Source organism: Microtus pennsylvanicus, chromosome 8, assembly GCF_037038515.1.
Source record: "Microtus pennsylvanicus isolate mMicPen1 chromosome 8, mMicPen1.hap1, whole genome shotgun sequence".
In the NCBI taxonomy this organism is placed as follows: Eukaryota; Metazoa; Chordata; class Mammalia; order Rodentia; family Cricetidae; genus Microtus; species Microtus pennsylvanicus.
The window spans coordinates 104,205,395-104,223,424 of NC_134586.1; the positions used below are offsets into that span (position 1 = coordinate 104,205,395).

General features: G+C 39.9%; 1 protein-coding gene across 1 annotated transcript; it reads left to right on the forward strand.

Annotated features, from left to right (window-relative positions):
* Positions 1 to 2,369: 2,369 nt before the first annotated feature.
* LOC142856576 (uncharacterized) lies at positions 2,370 to 16,690 on the forward strand. Its single transcript, XM_075984196.1, has 4 exons — positions 2,370 to 2,482; positions 12,656 to 12,782; positions 13,002 to 13,050; positions 13,995 to 16,690. Exons 1-4 carry the CDS (start codon positions 2,480 to 2,482, stop codon positions 15,241 to 15,243), a joined length of 1,428 nt encoding a protein of 475 aa, XP_075840311.1. The 5' UTR covers positions 2,370 to 2,479; the 3' UTR covers positions 15,244 to 16,690.
* The last annotated feature ends 1,340 nt before the right edge of the window (positions 16,691 to 18,030 follow it).

Genomic DNA, 18,030 nt, shown 5'->3' on the forward strand with positions numbered 1-18,030 from the left:
ATTTGAAATGCCCAAGCTTCCCATCTTCCTTTCTCATCTCCCTAAAGACTGTTGTTATAACCATGCACAAGCATACTCAGTACTAATTATTTATTCTGATGGGATGTGTCAGCCAGTTTATTTTGAAATGTTAGTGGTCTTTTTCATTGTCGTGTACAAACCCTCCATAACAATGCATTCCAATTAGATGTTTTCATACATCAAATTACAGAGCATGATACTCAAGATTTTTATACCTTCTGTAAAGAGTATGCCAGTAACTACTTAGGTGCCAAAAACTTTTCAACGTTTGTTCCCTTAATCATGCACAAGAAGTCTTTAGCATTGTGATTGTAATTTCTTCTTTTTGTTGATTTTCTGGAGTAATTCAGAAAAAGTGCTTTCAGGATTTGATATTCTGTCTTTTCCTTGGTGTAGTATGAATGGCACATTTTCAATAGTTGTCATGTGTATGTGTGTGTGTGTACATGTGTGTTTATGTTTCTGTCTTGTGTGCGCACACTCACGCATACCACCTTGGGTGTGTGAATATTGGGAGAATTTGTTTCTGATGGGTTGTATACTCCAGGCTAGATAAGCGGCCACATACCTATAATCTAGTCCCTTAGGATTTCAGACAACAGGCTTTCCACAAGCTTGAAGACAGTCTGGTCCACATACCAGGTTCCAGTCTAAGTATGGTGAACAGTAGGACCTTGTCTCACAAATAAAAAAATTAAAAATCACTCAAAATCTAAATAACCAAATTGTTCACCCATTTTTCAAGCATATTGATGGCTTTCCTTGTGGCATATCGCGAACTGATCATATGTGACTGTTCTCCCCTCTCAACCCAGCCTCTCACATCCTTGTGTCTTTCTCTAATAGCCCCTCTACTACTTCGGTTCTGACTTTTCTCTTTTCACGTTGTGCTTTCCACTTCTGAGTAAAAGTCTGTGGTAGCTTTTTTTGGTTTAAACATTATTATGAATGGGGATTACATTGTTCCTCTTATGAATACTAAGGTGTTGAGAGACAGATTTCATAATGGAGGAAATGAGAGATGTCCTAGTAAGCTCTCAGAGTTAAACTGTGAGGACAATGTCTCTGATCCATCAGTAGTGAATGGCCAGTCTGGTATCTCTTTCAGCAGTCAATGTGATTCTGATGCTTGGGAATATTTGTGCTTGTGAAGGTAGGCTTTGTTTTGACTTTTGGACACAGACACCTCTCGTTAACAAGAATTTTAGGGTTCCCTTTCATACCTCCTGAATCCTCTGCACGCTATTGCTGCAATTTAACCACACAGACTCGCACACCTCACACTGAGGAATTGTGTGTGCTTTAATTTTCTTGCCTGCAGATGAGTCGATAGAAGCATAAGGTGTGAGAAAGCCTTGGGAGCCTGCCTGTCAAGACAAAAGCATTATCCACTTCACAGGGATATGTTTACCCTGAGCCTCAATAAAAGTGACCATAGCCTAGAGACACAGAATTTACATTATCCCACTTTCTACATTCCAACATGAATATGAAGTTTAATAGTAACAGAATAAAGAAATCATAAATCAAGACACTTTAAAAAATCCATTATTGGAAACATGAGGTAGACAGGTTATAGAGCAAAGGGGGAAACCTCTGGGTTGGCTTCAAAGGCCATCTGGCCATATTCTTGTCTTTCTGGTTAGAAAACTTAGAGTTCTGTACATTCCGAAGGAAACTGCTGTCCCATTATCCATTCCAAATGATTTCCATAATGCTCGTGAAGTTGTTCGGTCAGCTACAGAAGATGCCCACAGAAGGCTATTCGGAGGGCTGAGAAGGGCCCGAGGTAACTGACTCTAATCAATCTTTGAGAAGGCTCATCTTTAGTCCGCAGGCATCATCCTTGAGCTTGCATGCCAGGCTGTTCTTCCTCAACCTGGGTTCTTCCTGACCTAGGGACCTCTTCTACCCTGCCATCGTGCTTTTGGTTTCTAAGGTACTAAATTTGGTTGCTCCACCATCAAACTAGTGGCACTATTTGTAATTGGAAGCACCTATTGTGGCCCACTAAGTACACTAGGGAAATTGCTCTAAAACCCCTGAATACATGTTTCCTTAAAGGTTTATTCTAGGCGGGAAACCCAGGGTTAAAAGGTTACTGCTGAAACCTGTTCTTGTAGCTGTAACCCTGCAGGAAAGGAGTGTTTTCCAGGTTATAAGATGCTCCCTCCCCCCACAACACCCACTCCTCTCCTCCACCCCTGCCACACACACTACAACCCTCTTAAAGCTCCCAACCTCCCCAAAGAACCCATCAATCCCCTTCACCGCCTGTATCATCCGCCAATCAGGGAACGCAGTTATGACTTTGCATTAATTGTCCAATGAGAAGAACGGATATTCAGACGGTGTAGCCGAGTCTGAGTCGCGAGAAGCCATTGAGACCATTTTGGTTAAGCTTCCAGCTGATGGTAGGCCCCTTTGGGGCGACCCCTGGGTGCAGCAGAAGCAGGAAATGGTGAGTGCTCCCGGGCCCGGGTTGCGACTCTGCTGCAGCTCTGGTGTGACGTGGCGCCTGCCGCCCTCACGTTTCCCTGGCGCTGTGCAGCTGTGTGTGAGCTGAACGCCCCGGCGCCGGCGCCGTCTCCCCACCTGCTCTTGAAGTGTGTGCAGAGCAAGCAGCAGGGAATTTGAGGTGCTGTCCTGTCGCTGTGAAGCTGCTTCATTCTAGTCCCGGCCCTGTCAGGTTGCGCCCGCTGCAGACATAGCAGCTCTGGGGGGTCAGCGCTGCTCACACTCCAGGCTGTCTGAGCTTGGACAGTGAGCGCTGTTTTCTCGTCCTTGCACTCCCGTTAGACCTGCTTTAGATTACCCCCGTGATCCCTCTGGGTTCTTTTAAAATTTTTTCCGTATTAAAATTTTTATGCATATATACAATGAAATATGATCATATCCACCCCGTCCCTCCTTCCAGCAACTCTTATATACTCCCAACATGCCTTTCTTCCAAATTTATTATTGCTGTTGTTGCTACTATTATTTAATAATCCAGCAGTCCGTGCATGGGTGTTTGGAAAGGGAATCCGTCCTGTCAGTGGACTATTTCCTCTAAACATAATTCTCCAGAAAACTGTCCATTGCCATTAACTGCTCAGTAAATGGGGAACCGGTACAGTATCTCCCCATCTATGCCCAATCTTGGACAGGTAACGACAGGTGCTGTGAGCTCATGGGTACAGGTGCTCTGGCATTTCCAGAAGACAGCATTTCCCTGACCACTGGCTTTTACATTTCTTCTGCCTCCTCTTCTGAGGAAGGAATTTCATGATGTTTTATAATACCAGAATAAATGTCATAAATCAAAGCTTTTTAAAAATACATACATAGATACATTTGAAAGGTGGTTATAGTAAAATAGGGAATCTCTCATATAGGCCTCAAATGCCACCTGTTGATATGCTTAGTTTGGGGACTGGTAGAAACTAAGTTAATAAATTCCAAAAGAATTTTATCTGTTAGTCACAGGATGTTAGTTCTGACGTAGAGATGGACAAGGAATGGCTATTTATGGTCGCTAAAGCTATCCCAAGAGATAGTACAGGTTCTGGTCTCCACATCATTTTGGTTCTGATCAATCAGTCCTTGTAGACAGAGCTTCTGATCAGGGGTTCTCAGTCACACCCTAAATGGTGCTTTACCCAACTGCTGTGTTTTAAGTGTCTTTGTGTTTGTCTCTCCATTTGTCTAGATTTGATATTCAGCTTCATTATGTCTTTACTATTTATCTTATTTTGTCCAGTGGATTTCCAGCATTATTAATTTTTAATCTTCATCTAGATATGCTTTCTTTGGCTTAGTTCTATCTTTTAATGATCCTTTCCCCGGTTTTTGATTCATTTTTTAAAAATTTCTAGTATTCTACTCATCCCGCTCTATGTTTTCCCCTCACAATCTGAGTATCCTTTGACTTTCTTTTTGATATCATTGACACGTTTATTCATGTTGGTGGGGTTTTTTGTCCATTTTAGTCTCTGCTGTTTCAAGGTATTCTGGGTAATTTGGGTATCCTTGTTGGTATACTCTTTGAAGTCATTGATCACTTCTACTTGTAGCTTTGAAATCTTTTTGTTTGTTTGTTTGCATTTTACCTATTTCAGTATCTTAGAATTCAGTCTCTGCTGAGTCATTCTGATCATTTGTAGCAGCAGCTGAACAGACGGCAAACAAGGCAGGAAGAACGACACAGGCTGATGGCCACAAGGGTAGAGGCTGAAACTGAAGAGGCTAGAAGGCTTTCACAAACCACAGGAGAAAAAAATAACTTAAAGATGCCGTTAGTGGAAGAGATTCAGAGAGGAAGCAAGTGTTTAGGTCCCTGAGTTGAGGAATTCCAGCTTCCAGAGCACATAGTAGAACTTGAAAAAATGCACAGGAAGTTGATTCCTCGATACCGACCCACGAGGGATAGAAGGAGGCCAAAGACAAGTGGTTAAAGACCTTCTTCATGCCTGTTTATTATTTCTATTCGAAGTAAAAAGACCCCACCCCATAGAACTGACTGGAAACACAGTGCTGTATTCTCTTGGTCTCTGTATCTGCAGGGTCTTTTATACTTCCACAAATATTTTAGTTTGACTGTCTGTAGTTCTGTGAAGCATATCATTGAAACATTTGTTAGGATTACATTGACTGGACAGACTGCTTTCAGCAGAATTATTTACATCTACAGTGTTGTTTCTCTGACATCATAGGCATAATAATTCAACTACTTTATTATTGGATAATTTTCCTTGTAGATGTCTTTTCCCAGCTTGGTTAGGCTTATCTCCAGGAAGTTTCTGAATATGGTACTTTTAATATACAACCTTAACTCCCCAATCTGAATTCTTTCTCAGTCAAGAGCAGTTAGGAGCTTTAGTACTTTTCTTCCTTCCTTCCTTCCTTCCTTCCTTCCTTCCTTCCTTCCTTCCTTCCTTCCTTCCTTCCTTCTTTCCTTCCTTCCTTCCTTTCTTCCTTCTTTTTTTAAAGACTTTTATGTGTATGGGTGTTTTGCACGCATGTATGTTTGTACACCGCACTAAAGCATTGCTTGAAGAAGTCAGAAGAGGGCTTCATATTTCCTGGAATTGGAGTTATAGGTGATTGTGAGCCCCTATATAGCTGCTGGGAATCAAACCTTGGTTCTCTGGGGGGAGCAATAAATGCTCTTAATTTTGAACCATCTCACCCACCCAAATACAAACTTTTGTAGGAGAAACATATTCTTTGGTAAGAATTATATTTCCATTTTGGCAGTTTTTTCATCATTCTGTATTTTTGTGGGCTTCTTTACAGCTTTTGTTCATGCTGCCTTAAGTAGTATCTTTAATATATGTATCGATTTTTCAGACAAATTATTTTTTCTTATTTTTCAAAAAAAGAAAACAAGATGCCTTTTTTTATTATGCATGCCAATCCAAGTTCCCACTCCCTTCCCTTCTCCCATTCCCTCCACACACCACACACCCTCCCATCCACTCCTCAGAGAGGTAAGGCACATTGCTTTGGGGAAGGTCCAAGGCCTTCCCTACTATATCTAGGCTGAGCAAGATATCCATCCAAAGAGAATAGGTTCCCAAAAAGCCAGTACAAGCAGTACGTATAATTCCTGGTGCCACTGCCAGTGGCCCCACAGTCTGCCCCAGGCATACAACTGTCACCCACATTCATAGGGACTAGTTTGGTTCTATGCTGGTTCCTTCCTAGTCCGGCTGGAGTGGATGAGCTCCCATTAGCTCAGGTAAACTGTTTCAGTGGGTGTCCCCATCATGGTCTTGACCTCTTCATATTCTCATTCCTTCCACTCTTCATCTGGACTTTGGGAGCTCAGCCCAGTGCTCTGCTGCCAGTCTCTGCCTCGGTTTCCATCAGTTGCTGGGTGAAGGTTCTATGGTGATATTTAAGATATCCATCATTCAGGGCAAGGCCAATTCAGGCACCCTCTCATCTATTGCTTAGGATCTTAGCTGGGGTCATCTTTGTAGATTCCTGGGAATTTCTCTACAGTCATGTTTATTGGTAATCCCATAATGGCTCCCTCAATTAAGATATCTCTTTCCTTGCTCTCATCTCTGTCCTTCCTCTATCTCAACTATCCCAGTCCCTCAAGCTCTCCTCCGCACTTCTCCTATCCTTTTCCCCTTCCACCCTCTCTTTTCCCCCCATCCCCATGCTCCCAATTTTGTTAGGTTAACTTGTCATTTCCCCTTTTCAGGTGGATCTATGTATGTTTTTCTTAGGGTTCACCTTGTTACTTAGCTTCTCTAGGATCATGAGCTATAGGCTCAATATCCTTTTCTTTATATTCAGTATCCACTTATGAGTGAGTACATACCATAATTATCTTTTTGGGTCTGGATTACCTCACTCAGGAAGGTGATTTCTAGTTACATCCATTTACATGCAATTTTCAAAAATTGTCATTGTTTTTGACGACTGAGTAGTATTCTAATGTATAAATGTGTCACATTTTCTTTATCCATTCTTTAGTTGAGGGGCATCTAGGTTGTTTCCAGGTTCTGGCTATTACAAATAATGCTGCTATGAACATAGTTAAACAAATGTCTTTGTAGTATGATTGAGCATCTTTCGGGTATATGTCCAAGAATAATATTGCTGGATCCTGAGGTAGGTTGATTCCCAATTTTCTGAGAAACCACTGTACTGATTTCCAAAATGGTTGTAAAAATTTGTTCCCACCAGCAATGGATGAGTGTTCCCCTTACTCCATATCCTCTGCAGCATAAGATATCATTGGTGGTTTTGATTTTAGCCTTTCTGGTATCTCAGAGTTGTTTGGATTTGTATTTCCCTGATGACTAAGGATGCTGAACATTTCCTTAAGTATCTTTTGGTCAATTGAAATTCTTCTGTTGAGAATTCTTTGTTTAGTTCTGTACCTCATTTTTAATTGGGTTATTTAGAACTTTGATGTCCAATTTCTTGAGTTCTTTAAAAATTTTGGAGTTCAATCCTCTGTCTGATGTGGGATTGGTGAAGATCTTCTCCCATCCAGTAGGCTACCAGTTTGTCTTATTGACTGTGTTCTTTGCTTTACAGAAACTTCTCAGTTTCAGGAGGTCCTTTTTCTTTATTGTTAATCTCAGTGTCTGTACTACTGGTGTCATATTTAGGAGGTGGTCTCTTGTGCCCATGCATTAAAACTTACTTCCCACTTATCTTTTATCAGGTTCAGTGTGGTCAGATTTATATTGAGCTCTTTAATTTATTTGGACCTGAGTTTTTACATGGGGATAGATATGAATCTATTTTCATTCTTCTATGTATTGACATTCAGTTATGCCAGCACCATTTGTTGAAGATGCTTTCTTTTTTCTATTGTATAATTTTAGCTTCTTTGTCAAAAAGGTGTTCAAAAGTGTGTGGTTTAATATCCGGGTCTTCAATTCCATTCCATTGGTAAACCTCTCCATTTTTATACCAATACCAAGCTGTTTTCGTTACCATAGCTCTGTAATAGAGTTTGATGTCAGGGATGCTGATGTCTCCAGAAGTTCCTTTATTGTACAGGATTGTTTTGTTTGTATTTTGTTGATTTTAGCCCTCAGCTTGATTATTTTTTTGTTTTCTACTCCTCCTGGGTGAGTCTGCTTTTTTTGTTCCAGAGCTTTCAGGTATGCTGTTAAGTCAGTAGTGTGAGCTTTCTCCACGTTCTTTATGTAGGCACTTAGTGCTATGAACTTTCCTCTTAGCACGGCTTTCATAGTATCCTATAAGTTTGGATACGTTGTGCCTTCATTTTTGTTGAATTCTAGGAAGTCTTTACTTCCTTTCTTTATTTCTTTTTGACCCAGGAGTGGTTCAATTCACTGTTCAATTTCCATGAGTTTGTAGACTTTCTGAGAATAGTGTTGTTAAGTTCTAACTTTAAACCATGGTCATCTAATAAGATACAGGGGATTACTCCATTTTTTTTTTTTTTTTTTTTTGGTATCTGTGGAGGCTTGCTTTGTTACTGAGTATATGGTCAATTTTAGAGAAGGTTCCATGAGGTGCTAAGAAGAAGGTATATTCTTTTGAGTTTGGGTGGAATGTTCTGTAGATGCTGTTAATTCTGTTTGAGTCATGACTTCTGTTAGTTCTCATTCCTCTGTTAAGATTCTGTTTTGTTGACCCCTCCATTGGCGAGAGTGGAGTGTTTAAATCTCCCACTATTAGTGTGTGGAGTATGATGTGCAATTTAGGCTTTAGTAATGTTTCTTTTACATATGTGGGTGCTCTTGTATTAGGGGCATAAATGTTCACGATTGAGACTTCATCCTCATGGATTGTTCCTGAAATGAGTATCCTTCTCCATCTTTTCTGATTTATTTTAATTTGAAGACTATTTTGTTAGATATTAGGATAGCTACACCTGCCTCTTGGGTTCATTTGATTAGAAAATCTTTTCCCAATTTTTTATTCTGAGTTAATATCTATCTTTGAGGTTAAGGTGTGTTTCTTGTAAACAGCAGAAATATGGATCCTGTTTTTGTATCCATTCTCTTAGCCAGTAACTTTTTATAGGTGAATTGAGTTCATTGATCTTAAGAGAGATTAATGACCAGTGGTTGTTAATTCCTGTTATTTTTTGGTGGTAGTGTGTGTGTGTGTTTCCCTTCTTTGGGATTTACTGGTGGGAGATTATCTGTTGCCTGCGTTTTTATGGGAGCATTTAGCTTCCTTGGGTTGGGGTTTTCTTTCTAGTACTTTCTATAGGTCTGGGTTTGTGGATATGTATTGTTTCAATCTGGTTTTGTCATGGAATGTCTTCTTTTCTCCATCAATTGTGATTAAAAGCTTTGCTGGGTATAGTAGTATGGGCTTGCATCCATGGTCTCTTAGTGTCTGCAGCACATCTGTTCAGGACCTTCTGGCTTTCATGGTTTCCACTGAGAAGTCGGGTGTAGTTCTGATAGGTCTACCTTTATATGTTACTTGATCTCTTTCCATTGAAGCTCTTATCAGTCTTTATTCTGTATGTTTTGTGTTTTGATTATTATATGGCGAGGGAACATTTTTTTGATCCAGTCTATTTGGTGTTCTGTAAGCTTCTTGTACCTTTATAGGGATATCATTCTTTAGGTTGGGAAAGTTTTCTTCTATGATCTGTTGAATATATTTTCTGTGCCTTAGAGCTGGAGTTCTTTTTCTTCTATCCCTATTATTATTAGGTTTGGTCTTTTCATGGTGTCCCGGATTTCCTGGATGATTCGTGTTAAGAATTTGTTGGATTTTGTTTTCTTTGACCAGTGAATCAATTTCCTTTATAGTATCTTCAACATCTAAGATTTTCTCTTTCATCTCTTATATTCTGTTGGCTGTGGTTGCACCTGTAGTTCCTTTGTTTACCCAGATTTCCCATATCTAGAATTCCCTTGGTTTGTGTTTTCTTTATTGCCTCTATTTCAGTCTTCAAGTCTTGAACTGTTTGCTTCACCTGTTTGATTGTTTTTTCTTGGGTTTCTTTGAGGGATTCATTAATTTCTTCCAATTTTTTGCCTTTTCTTTCATTTTTTTAATTTATTTATTTATTAAAGATTTCTGCCTCCTCCCCGCCACTGCCTCCCGTTTCCCTCCCCCTCCCCCGATCAAGTCCCCCTCCTGCTTCTTTTAGGTCAGGATAATGAAGTCTTCCTGTTATATGATCACTGGGTTCTGGTGTTGCTTTTTAGGTTGTTGGATGAATTCTCCCATTGGTGCCTACCCATCTCTTCCTTCAATTGATGCTGGCAGTGTCTTTGCATCTAGGTTCAAGACTTGCAGTGGCTGTCTGCATCTTTGGAAACTGTTTTTGGTCTGCTCTGTACTGTCGGTGTCTGTGTCTCAGGGAGCCACTGAGATCTCTCTTGGCCTGCTCTCCTGGTTTGCTCTCTTGGTCCTCTTTACATAGTTGCAGCTTGTTTTGCAGGTTTCTCTGAGGCTGCGGGGGGAGGGGGGCCGGAGGGGTTGGAGAGTTTGGGGGTGGAGCTGGACTTTTAGCTTTCAGAGAGCCTACTTGCAGGAAACTCACCTGCTGTCTGGATATAGCAGGTGGGGGAGGGGCCAGGGATTTTTTTTTTTTTGCTCCACTACGGAGGGAGGGCCTAGAGCATGGGGTGTCTTCCTGGGTGGCTGATCACTCACCTCTTGGTCTTCTCTGTGTAGTGGCAGGCTGTGTTTCAGAGTTCCACTGAGGTTGCTGAAGTATATGCGAGTTTGGGTGGGGTGGAACTTGTAGCTTTCAGGGTCTGGTGGATGGGATGGGAGTACTGGGGTAGCCTACCTGCAGGAAACTCTCCTGCTGGCTGGTTAGAGAAGCTGAGGCAGGGGGGGAGGGGCCCCGGGTTTTGCCCCTGTGTGGAGGGCTTAGAGAGTGGGGTGTCCAGCTGAGTGGTTGGTCACTCACCTCTTGGTCCTCTTGTATTGTAGCAGGCTGTGTTTCAGCGGTCCACTGAGCTTGCAGGAGGATACAGAGTGTTTTAATAGAACACTCAACTGTATTTAAATTCTTTTATACATTTATGAGGTGTGTGTGGTGTGCCCATCTCTGGATGTCAGAGGACAACTTACAGGAGTCAGGTGTTTTACTTGCACTAATTGAATTCAGGTTTGGGTGCAAATGCCCTTACACACTGAGCCAGTTTTTTGTCTCCCTTAAAATAATTTTATGCAATACTTCAGAACAATCCCAAACTTAAGTGGTTACTACCATAGAATGTTACACTTATTATTTTTAGTGTCTCTCTCTGTATGCACATGTGAATACACCCATGCATGTACACCGTGTGAGAAATTCAAAATACAACATCTGGGAATGAGTTGTATCCTTCCACTATGTGGGTTCAGGGGATTAACCTCATTTTCTCATGCATGGTAACAAATGCTGTTACCCAATAAACCACTTCTCTGGCCCTTCAGGAATTACAGAAATTTTGAAAATGAAACACACAATGTATCAACTAGAAGGGCAGTCAATAATGTCACCCGTAGGCTACACCATGGGGAATATGTATTTCAAATCCTGTTAAACAAGGTTGGTGTCCAGAAAAATAAAGGAAATGAAAATGAAGAAATTGAAACTATGCCTTTCAAGATATCTGTTATGCGCAACCAAACTTACAAGGTTTGTCATCAAAGATGATGTGAAGATACTTACTCTAAGGATTTTTAAAAGTGTATATAGTGATAGAAAAATCAAACTAAGTTCCCCAACAGGTTCGTTGCTGATCAAGATCTCCTCTCCTGTCAATGAGTTTTCTGTTTGTATCTCATGTCGCTGAAGTCTGCTGTTCTTTCCTCTGTCCTGTTCCATCTTGTCTTTATGGCTGAGTTCCCTGAGTAATGTATTTCCAAAGTCTATCATACTCTTTTTCAATTTCTTGTTCTTGCTATTCAGCCCAGTCAGGCTTTGAATTCAAGGTCCCTCTATCTCCTCTTTGTGAGTCTGGTAATATTCATATGTGACTTCATGTCTGGATCAAACTATCATTTTCTTATTCCTAATGTATTTATGGTACCAAACATTTATTATTGCATACAGAATTCAATAAACAATTCTTTTTAACAATCTAAAAGTTTTCTGAGATTTACAGAATTTGATGCAGCTGTGATAGCATATGTTTTGTGACATTGATCGCTTTCTCAGAACAGTGCCATTGTTCCTGTGATGTCACTAGCCACTGACATTATTATAGTATGTAGTATTATAGTATGTAGTGTTCATATTGGAGCATAGAGAATTACCCTTTGCTGTAGTTAGTATTAAGTCAAGGTTGATTGATGAGAAACTACTTGTTTTGAACTAATACTCTTTTATAAGAAACTTTTATAAAAGCAGTCTTCCTAACGATGTTACTCATAATGAGCACATCATAAAAAGATGTGCTCAGTGATCTAAGTAGCAAAATTTGTCAGCCGTGTTTCCTATTATCTTTGAGATCAATGATAAGAGATTTTTCATGTAAACTTTCTTTCAGGTTTTGATATTATAAAACCATGTTTCACTATTTAAGAAGTATGCTGAGAATGACAGCGATGATAGTTTGTGAAATACTATTTTATGTTGTCATAAACTACTGCATAGCAGTGAGCACCTCTTTTTTTTAAAAAAAAATTATTATGAATACAGTTTTCTGCCTGCATGTATGCCTACATGCCAGAAGAGGGCACCAGATCTCATTACAAATGGTTTTGAGCTACCATGTGGTTGCTGTGAATTGAACTCAGGACCTCTGGAAGAGCAGGCAGGGCTCTTAACCTCTGAGCCATATCTTAAGCACCTCTCTATAGTTAAGCTGTTTACACCCATTTATGTGAAATCCCCAGTCTCTAGAGGTAGATGAAGTTTGCTAACAGACACTTATAACTATGCATACTCAGCAGAGCTGCTGTTCACTGTGGGTTCTCAGTTGGAGGAACTTGTAGTCTAAGGTACAAAGAATAGTTGAAACCAGAGCAGAGCAATCCATATTTCCTTCATTAGATAGGCATATACAACTCTTAGAATTGTGTGAGAAGATGAAAGGATAATTAATAAGTTTGTGCTAGCCCTGATATAAAGTGAATGTATTAAGAACGCATGGAGGGAACTTATCAGGTGACTAATGTATCTCCTGTGTTTTTAATCTTTCTTCTAATAACTGCATTTTAATAATGCTGTGAATTATTTTAGGAGCCAGTGAGCTTTGACGATGTGGCTGTGAAGTTCACCCTAGGAGAGTGGGTTCTGTTGGATTCTTGTCAAAGGGAGCTCTACAGAGATGTGATGAAGGAAACATGTATGAACCTGATCTCCATAGGTAACAACAAATCAGTGTCATTTCTTTTCGTGATCATTTGGAGAAAAACTCTTTCTTAGTCATCTGTGTAATTATATGGCTTGAAATATTGAAAGGGATGTGGTGGTAAATGTAGCCTGCCTGGTCATGTTATACTAGAGAAGAGGCTGGAAAGTAATAGCTTGTGTATAAGGTTGAGTAACCTAATGATTTCTTGCTTTTAATTTCTGCGGAAAACAGAGGAAGAAAATATTGATGTGGACTGCCAAGAACTCCAGAGAAACCTGAGGTAATTCACACCTACAGCAAAGGGAATCTGCATCAGATATTTGAGAGGGAGAGCCAATCTGAGAAATAAGGAAACCATCCCAGTAGATCAAAATGCAAGCCGGGCAGTGGCTGCGCACGCCTTTAATCCTAGCACTTGGGAGGCAGAGGCAGGTGGATCTCTGTGAGTTCAAGGCCAGCCTGGTCTACAAGAGCTAATGCCAGGACAGCTAGGACTGTTACACAAAGAAACCCCATCTTGAAAAAGAAGCAAAAAATGTAAATTGACCTAATCTCAAATTTTCTGTAAAACTTCACTGAGCTTGAGAACTCAAAAGTGGATAATCCTAAATCTAATGTAGTACTTGCATGGAATTTTTGAACTGCACCTCTTTCTGCACTGTTTTGAGAGAGCAGTAACAAAATGCAGTGCACCCTTTAGCTGAAACATTTACCGGTGGGTCCTTATATAAAACTGCCTGTTGTCTACAAATTTATTTCATGTATTTTTAGCAAGTTACCTTTGGACCTTATAAGGTTTATGTGGGAAGAAAAGGTGAGTTTGGCATTTCGATTGAGACCCATCTTCAATGAATTGCCTGAAGGATATTCAGCTATTTAAAATTTGAGAATGTCTGACTCATAGTGCATAAGGAATAAGCTTTGTTAACTATGTCATAGACAGTGTTTATCAAACTATTACTCCAGAACCTTTTATGGTTGTATACTGTCCTCAGCCCTTGCTGAATGTTCAGTACTTCTTGTTTAGTAGTTCTAATGGAAACAAACTCAGTACATTTCTTTTCCTTCTGAGGACAGGGTCTTTCACTGTGGTCTAGTTTGCCCTCAGTTTGTTCACTTCCTGCCAGTGCCTTCTGAATACTACACAGGCGGAGACCACAAAATCCATCATCTACTATTAGTGATAAAAGAGGAATAATTTTTCCCCCATTTTTGTTTTTTCAGAATTCAGGTCATTGAGCGATTCTGTGACTATGAACACAGTAGCAAATGTGCAAAGACCCACCAACAGATACACAAGAATGTTGTTAACGCACACGGTCATCCTGCATTCATAGTTCATGAAAGCAGCATCTATGCAAAAGACATCAATGATCACTCATCCTCCCATATGACCATTCAAAGTCAAACTGAAGAGAAACCATATGTGTGTCAGGAACATGTGGAGAAGGCTATTAAACAGGAGTCGAGTCAGGAAGATTTTCTTTATTCTGAGTCCTTTCAAACACTTGAGAGTGCTCCTGCTAGAGAGAACGTATGTGAAAGTAAGCAATCTAATGAATCTTTTAGTAATCCCAGTTCTCATCAAGATTATGGGGGAACTTGCACTGGAGATGAGCAACGTGAATGTAAGCAATTTGAGAAGACCTTGAAGGAAAAAAGTTGTGTTCAAATATTGGAAAGGATCCATACTGGAGAAAAACCATTGGCGTGTAAGAAATGTGGTGAAACCTTCATTCATTCCAGTCACTTGACAAGACATCAGAGAATTCACTCAAGAGAGAAAACTTACTCTTGTAGACATTGTGGTGAAACGTTCATGTATTCCCTGGCCCGTCAAAATCATGAAAAAACTCACAAAAAAGAGCAACATTATATATGTAAACACTGTGGGAAAGCATGTATTCATGCTTACCATCTTCTCCAGCATGAAAGACGCCACACTCGTGAGAAACGCTATGCATGTAATCAATGTGGCAAAGCATTCAGACGATCCTCAAACCTTCACAAACATGAAAGAATTCACAACAGAGAGAAACTCTATGCATGTAAACAATGTGGAAAATCCTTCATCAGTGCGGGCAACTGTTACAACCATGAAAGAATTCACACTGCAGAGAAAACCTATGTTTGCCAAGAGTGTGGGAAAGCGTTTATGTTTTCCTCATACCTTCGAAAACATGAAAGAATTCACACTGGAGAGAAACCCTATACATGTAAATATTGTGGAAAAACCTTCACTCATTCCAGTGCTAATTACAGGCATGAGAAAACACACACTAAAGAGAAGCCATATGTATGTGTGGAGTGTGGGCAAGCATTCCCTTTTTCCACATCCCTCCAAATACATGAAAGAACTCACACTACTAGAGAGAAATTCTACAAGTGTAATCCATGTGGGAAAGAGTTTGTGTATTTCTCATACCTTCAAAGACATGAAAGATCTCACAGTGAAAAGAAACCCAGTGGGTAGAGCTTATACTTGTGTAAACAATGTGTAACAGTAATCAACCTGCTTTTTAAAATATTTATCATTTACTTATTTGTTTGTTTATTTGCATGAAGTGTTGGATAAGAAGACAGCAATGCTCTGGTGTAAATTTTATTTATTTGTTTACTTATTTATTTATTTGCATGAAGTGTTGGACAAGAATACAGCAATGCTCTGGTGTAAATTTTATTTATTTGTTTGCTTATTTATCTATTTGCATGAAGTGTTGGACAAGGATTCACCAATGCTCTGGTGTAAATCTGGAGCTCAGCAGACAGCTTGCTGGAATCAGTTCTCTTTCCATTGTGTGAATCCCAGGGATGGAGCTCAGGTCCTCAAGCTTGGCAACAAGTTCCTTTCCCTTCTAAGCTACCCCACCAGCCTCTGTCTTGCTTTGCTTGTGAGTGAGGTTTCTTATGTAAGTTTTACATTTTGTACTTTTCTGTGTATACTTTCTCCAAAAACAAATGGAGAGAATGTGTTGATGGAGGGTTCTGTCTCGCCCGGGCCTGCAGCCGTTAGGTCCAAGAGAATCACACAGAGGTCTACATTAATTACAAACTGATTGGCCTATTAGCTCAGGCTTCTTATTAACTCTTATAACTTATATTAGCCAATAATTCTTGTCTGTGTTAGCCACTTGGCTTGGTACCTTTTTCAGCGAGGCAGTCACACATCTTGCTTGCTCTGCGTCTGGTTTCCTCTGTGTCTGGGTGAGGACTGCAGACTGAACCTTTCCTCTTCCCCAAATTCTCCTGTTCTCACCCCGCCTATACTTCCTGTCTGGTTGCCCTGCCTATACTTCCTGCCTGGCTACTGGCCATTCAGCATTTATTTAAAACACAAGTGACAGGGTACAGACCATTGTCCCACAGCAAGATTGGGCTTGAGAGATAGCTCAGTGGTTGGGTACTTGCTGTGCTTTTAGATGACCTGAGTATAATTTACAACAACCACATGGTGGATCACAGTTATGTAACTTCAGCTGCAGTTGGTCCAATGCCTTCTGAATGTTGCACACACATACATACAGGAAAAATATACACATATATCTTTAAATAAAAACATGAAAATATACTGGCGATAATATAAAATCAGCATAAGTATAATTTTCCCCATCTGTGCAAGTGAACATAGGATGAGCACCTACTCTTGCACCAGACATCATAATGTATGCCTTTTATTCCAACACTTGGTACAGGGGATAGATTATAGAAAACCGCAACACTGAATACAGAGGGCATGGATACAATGCATGAAACTTTAGAAAACCAGTTCCAAACAAATTAAATTGTCATAGGAGAGACCCATGTGTGGTGGCACACATCTTTAATCCCATTAGGTGGGAGGCAGAGGCAAGCAGATCTCTCTGCAGTCCAGATCAGCCAGGGATACTCAGACCCCAACTCAAAAAAAAAAAAAAGAGAAAGTGAGACTCTTTCACAAAACTATTTCAAGGTCATCTTGAGCTACAGGAGTCTTAGAAAAAGAAAGAATGTTGTGATTTTCTTATGTAATTGAATCTTATAAAAGAAATGTGGATATCTTGAGCAAATTAGTTTATGTAAATAAATATCCCTAAATAAAACCTGAAAGAAATTAAGTAAAAGTTATGCGTGTTTACAACATTTGCCTATTCTTACTCAAGACTTTTTTGACTTTACTTTCTTTTTCATTGAAAGTATAAGTTAGTGAATAATTTTAGTATGATTGCACATGCCTGTTGGCCCTGCTGCTCAAAGAGCTGAGTAAAACTGAGCTCACATTTGAAGGCCATGAAGACACCACCCTAAGGAGCAAGAACATAAACTGAATTGTGGAGATGGACTTGGGCAAGTCAATTGCATTTCCATCAGTTTAAAGAGTATTTTTATGGTTGTTGTTTTTTAAATCATGAGGTAATGCTTTACCCTTTACAGTAGAGTTATATTGGATTTGTTGGATTGAAATGTGTTTCTGGTAGACTATACTAGTAAATGCTTCTTAAAATTGCAGTTATGTGTTGGCATGTATGTGTTTGGGCATAAGTGTTTCGGGTGCACATTTGGATGTCAGGGGACAACTCTCTTTACCATGCGAGTCCTGAAGATGGATTTAGGTCTTCAGGCTTATGGGCTTGCTGCTGAACCATCTCACTAGCCGCTGGGTAGTTTTTGAATAGTTGTATTCGATATGAAATTGAAAATGTATCAGTGTTAGTATTTTTTTGGGTGTCATTACATAGTAGATTCGAAAAAATTCAACACCCCTTTATGATAAAGGTCTTGGAGAGATTAGCGATACAAGGGTCATACCTAAATATAATAAAAGCTATTTACAGCAAGCCGACAGCCAACATTAAATTAAACGGAGAAAAATTCAAAGCCATCCCACTAAAATCGGGAACACGACAAGGCTGTCCACTCTCTCCATACCTTTTCAATATAGTGCTTGAAGTTTTAGCAATAGCAATAAGACAGCATAAGGGGATCAAGGGGATTCGAATCGGAAAGGAAGAAGTTAAACTTTCGTTATTCGCAGATGATATGATAGTGTACATAAGCGACCCCAAAAACTCCACCAAAGAACTCCTACAGCTGATAAACAGCTCTAGTAATGTGGCAGGATCCAAAAAAATCAGTCGCCCTCTTATACACAAATGATATGGAAGCAGAGAGGGAAAGCAGAGAATCATCACCTTTCACGATAGCCACAAACAGCATAAAATATCTTGGGGTAACTCTAACCAAGGACGTGAAAGAGCTATTTGACAAGAACTTTAAGGCATTG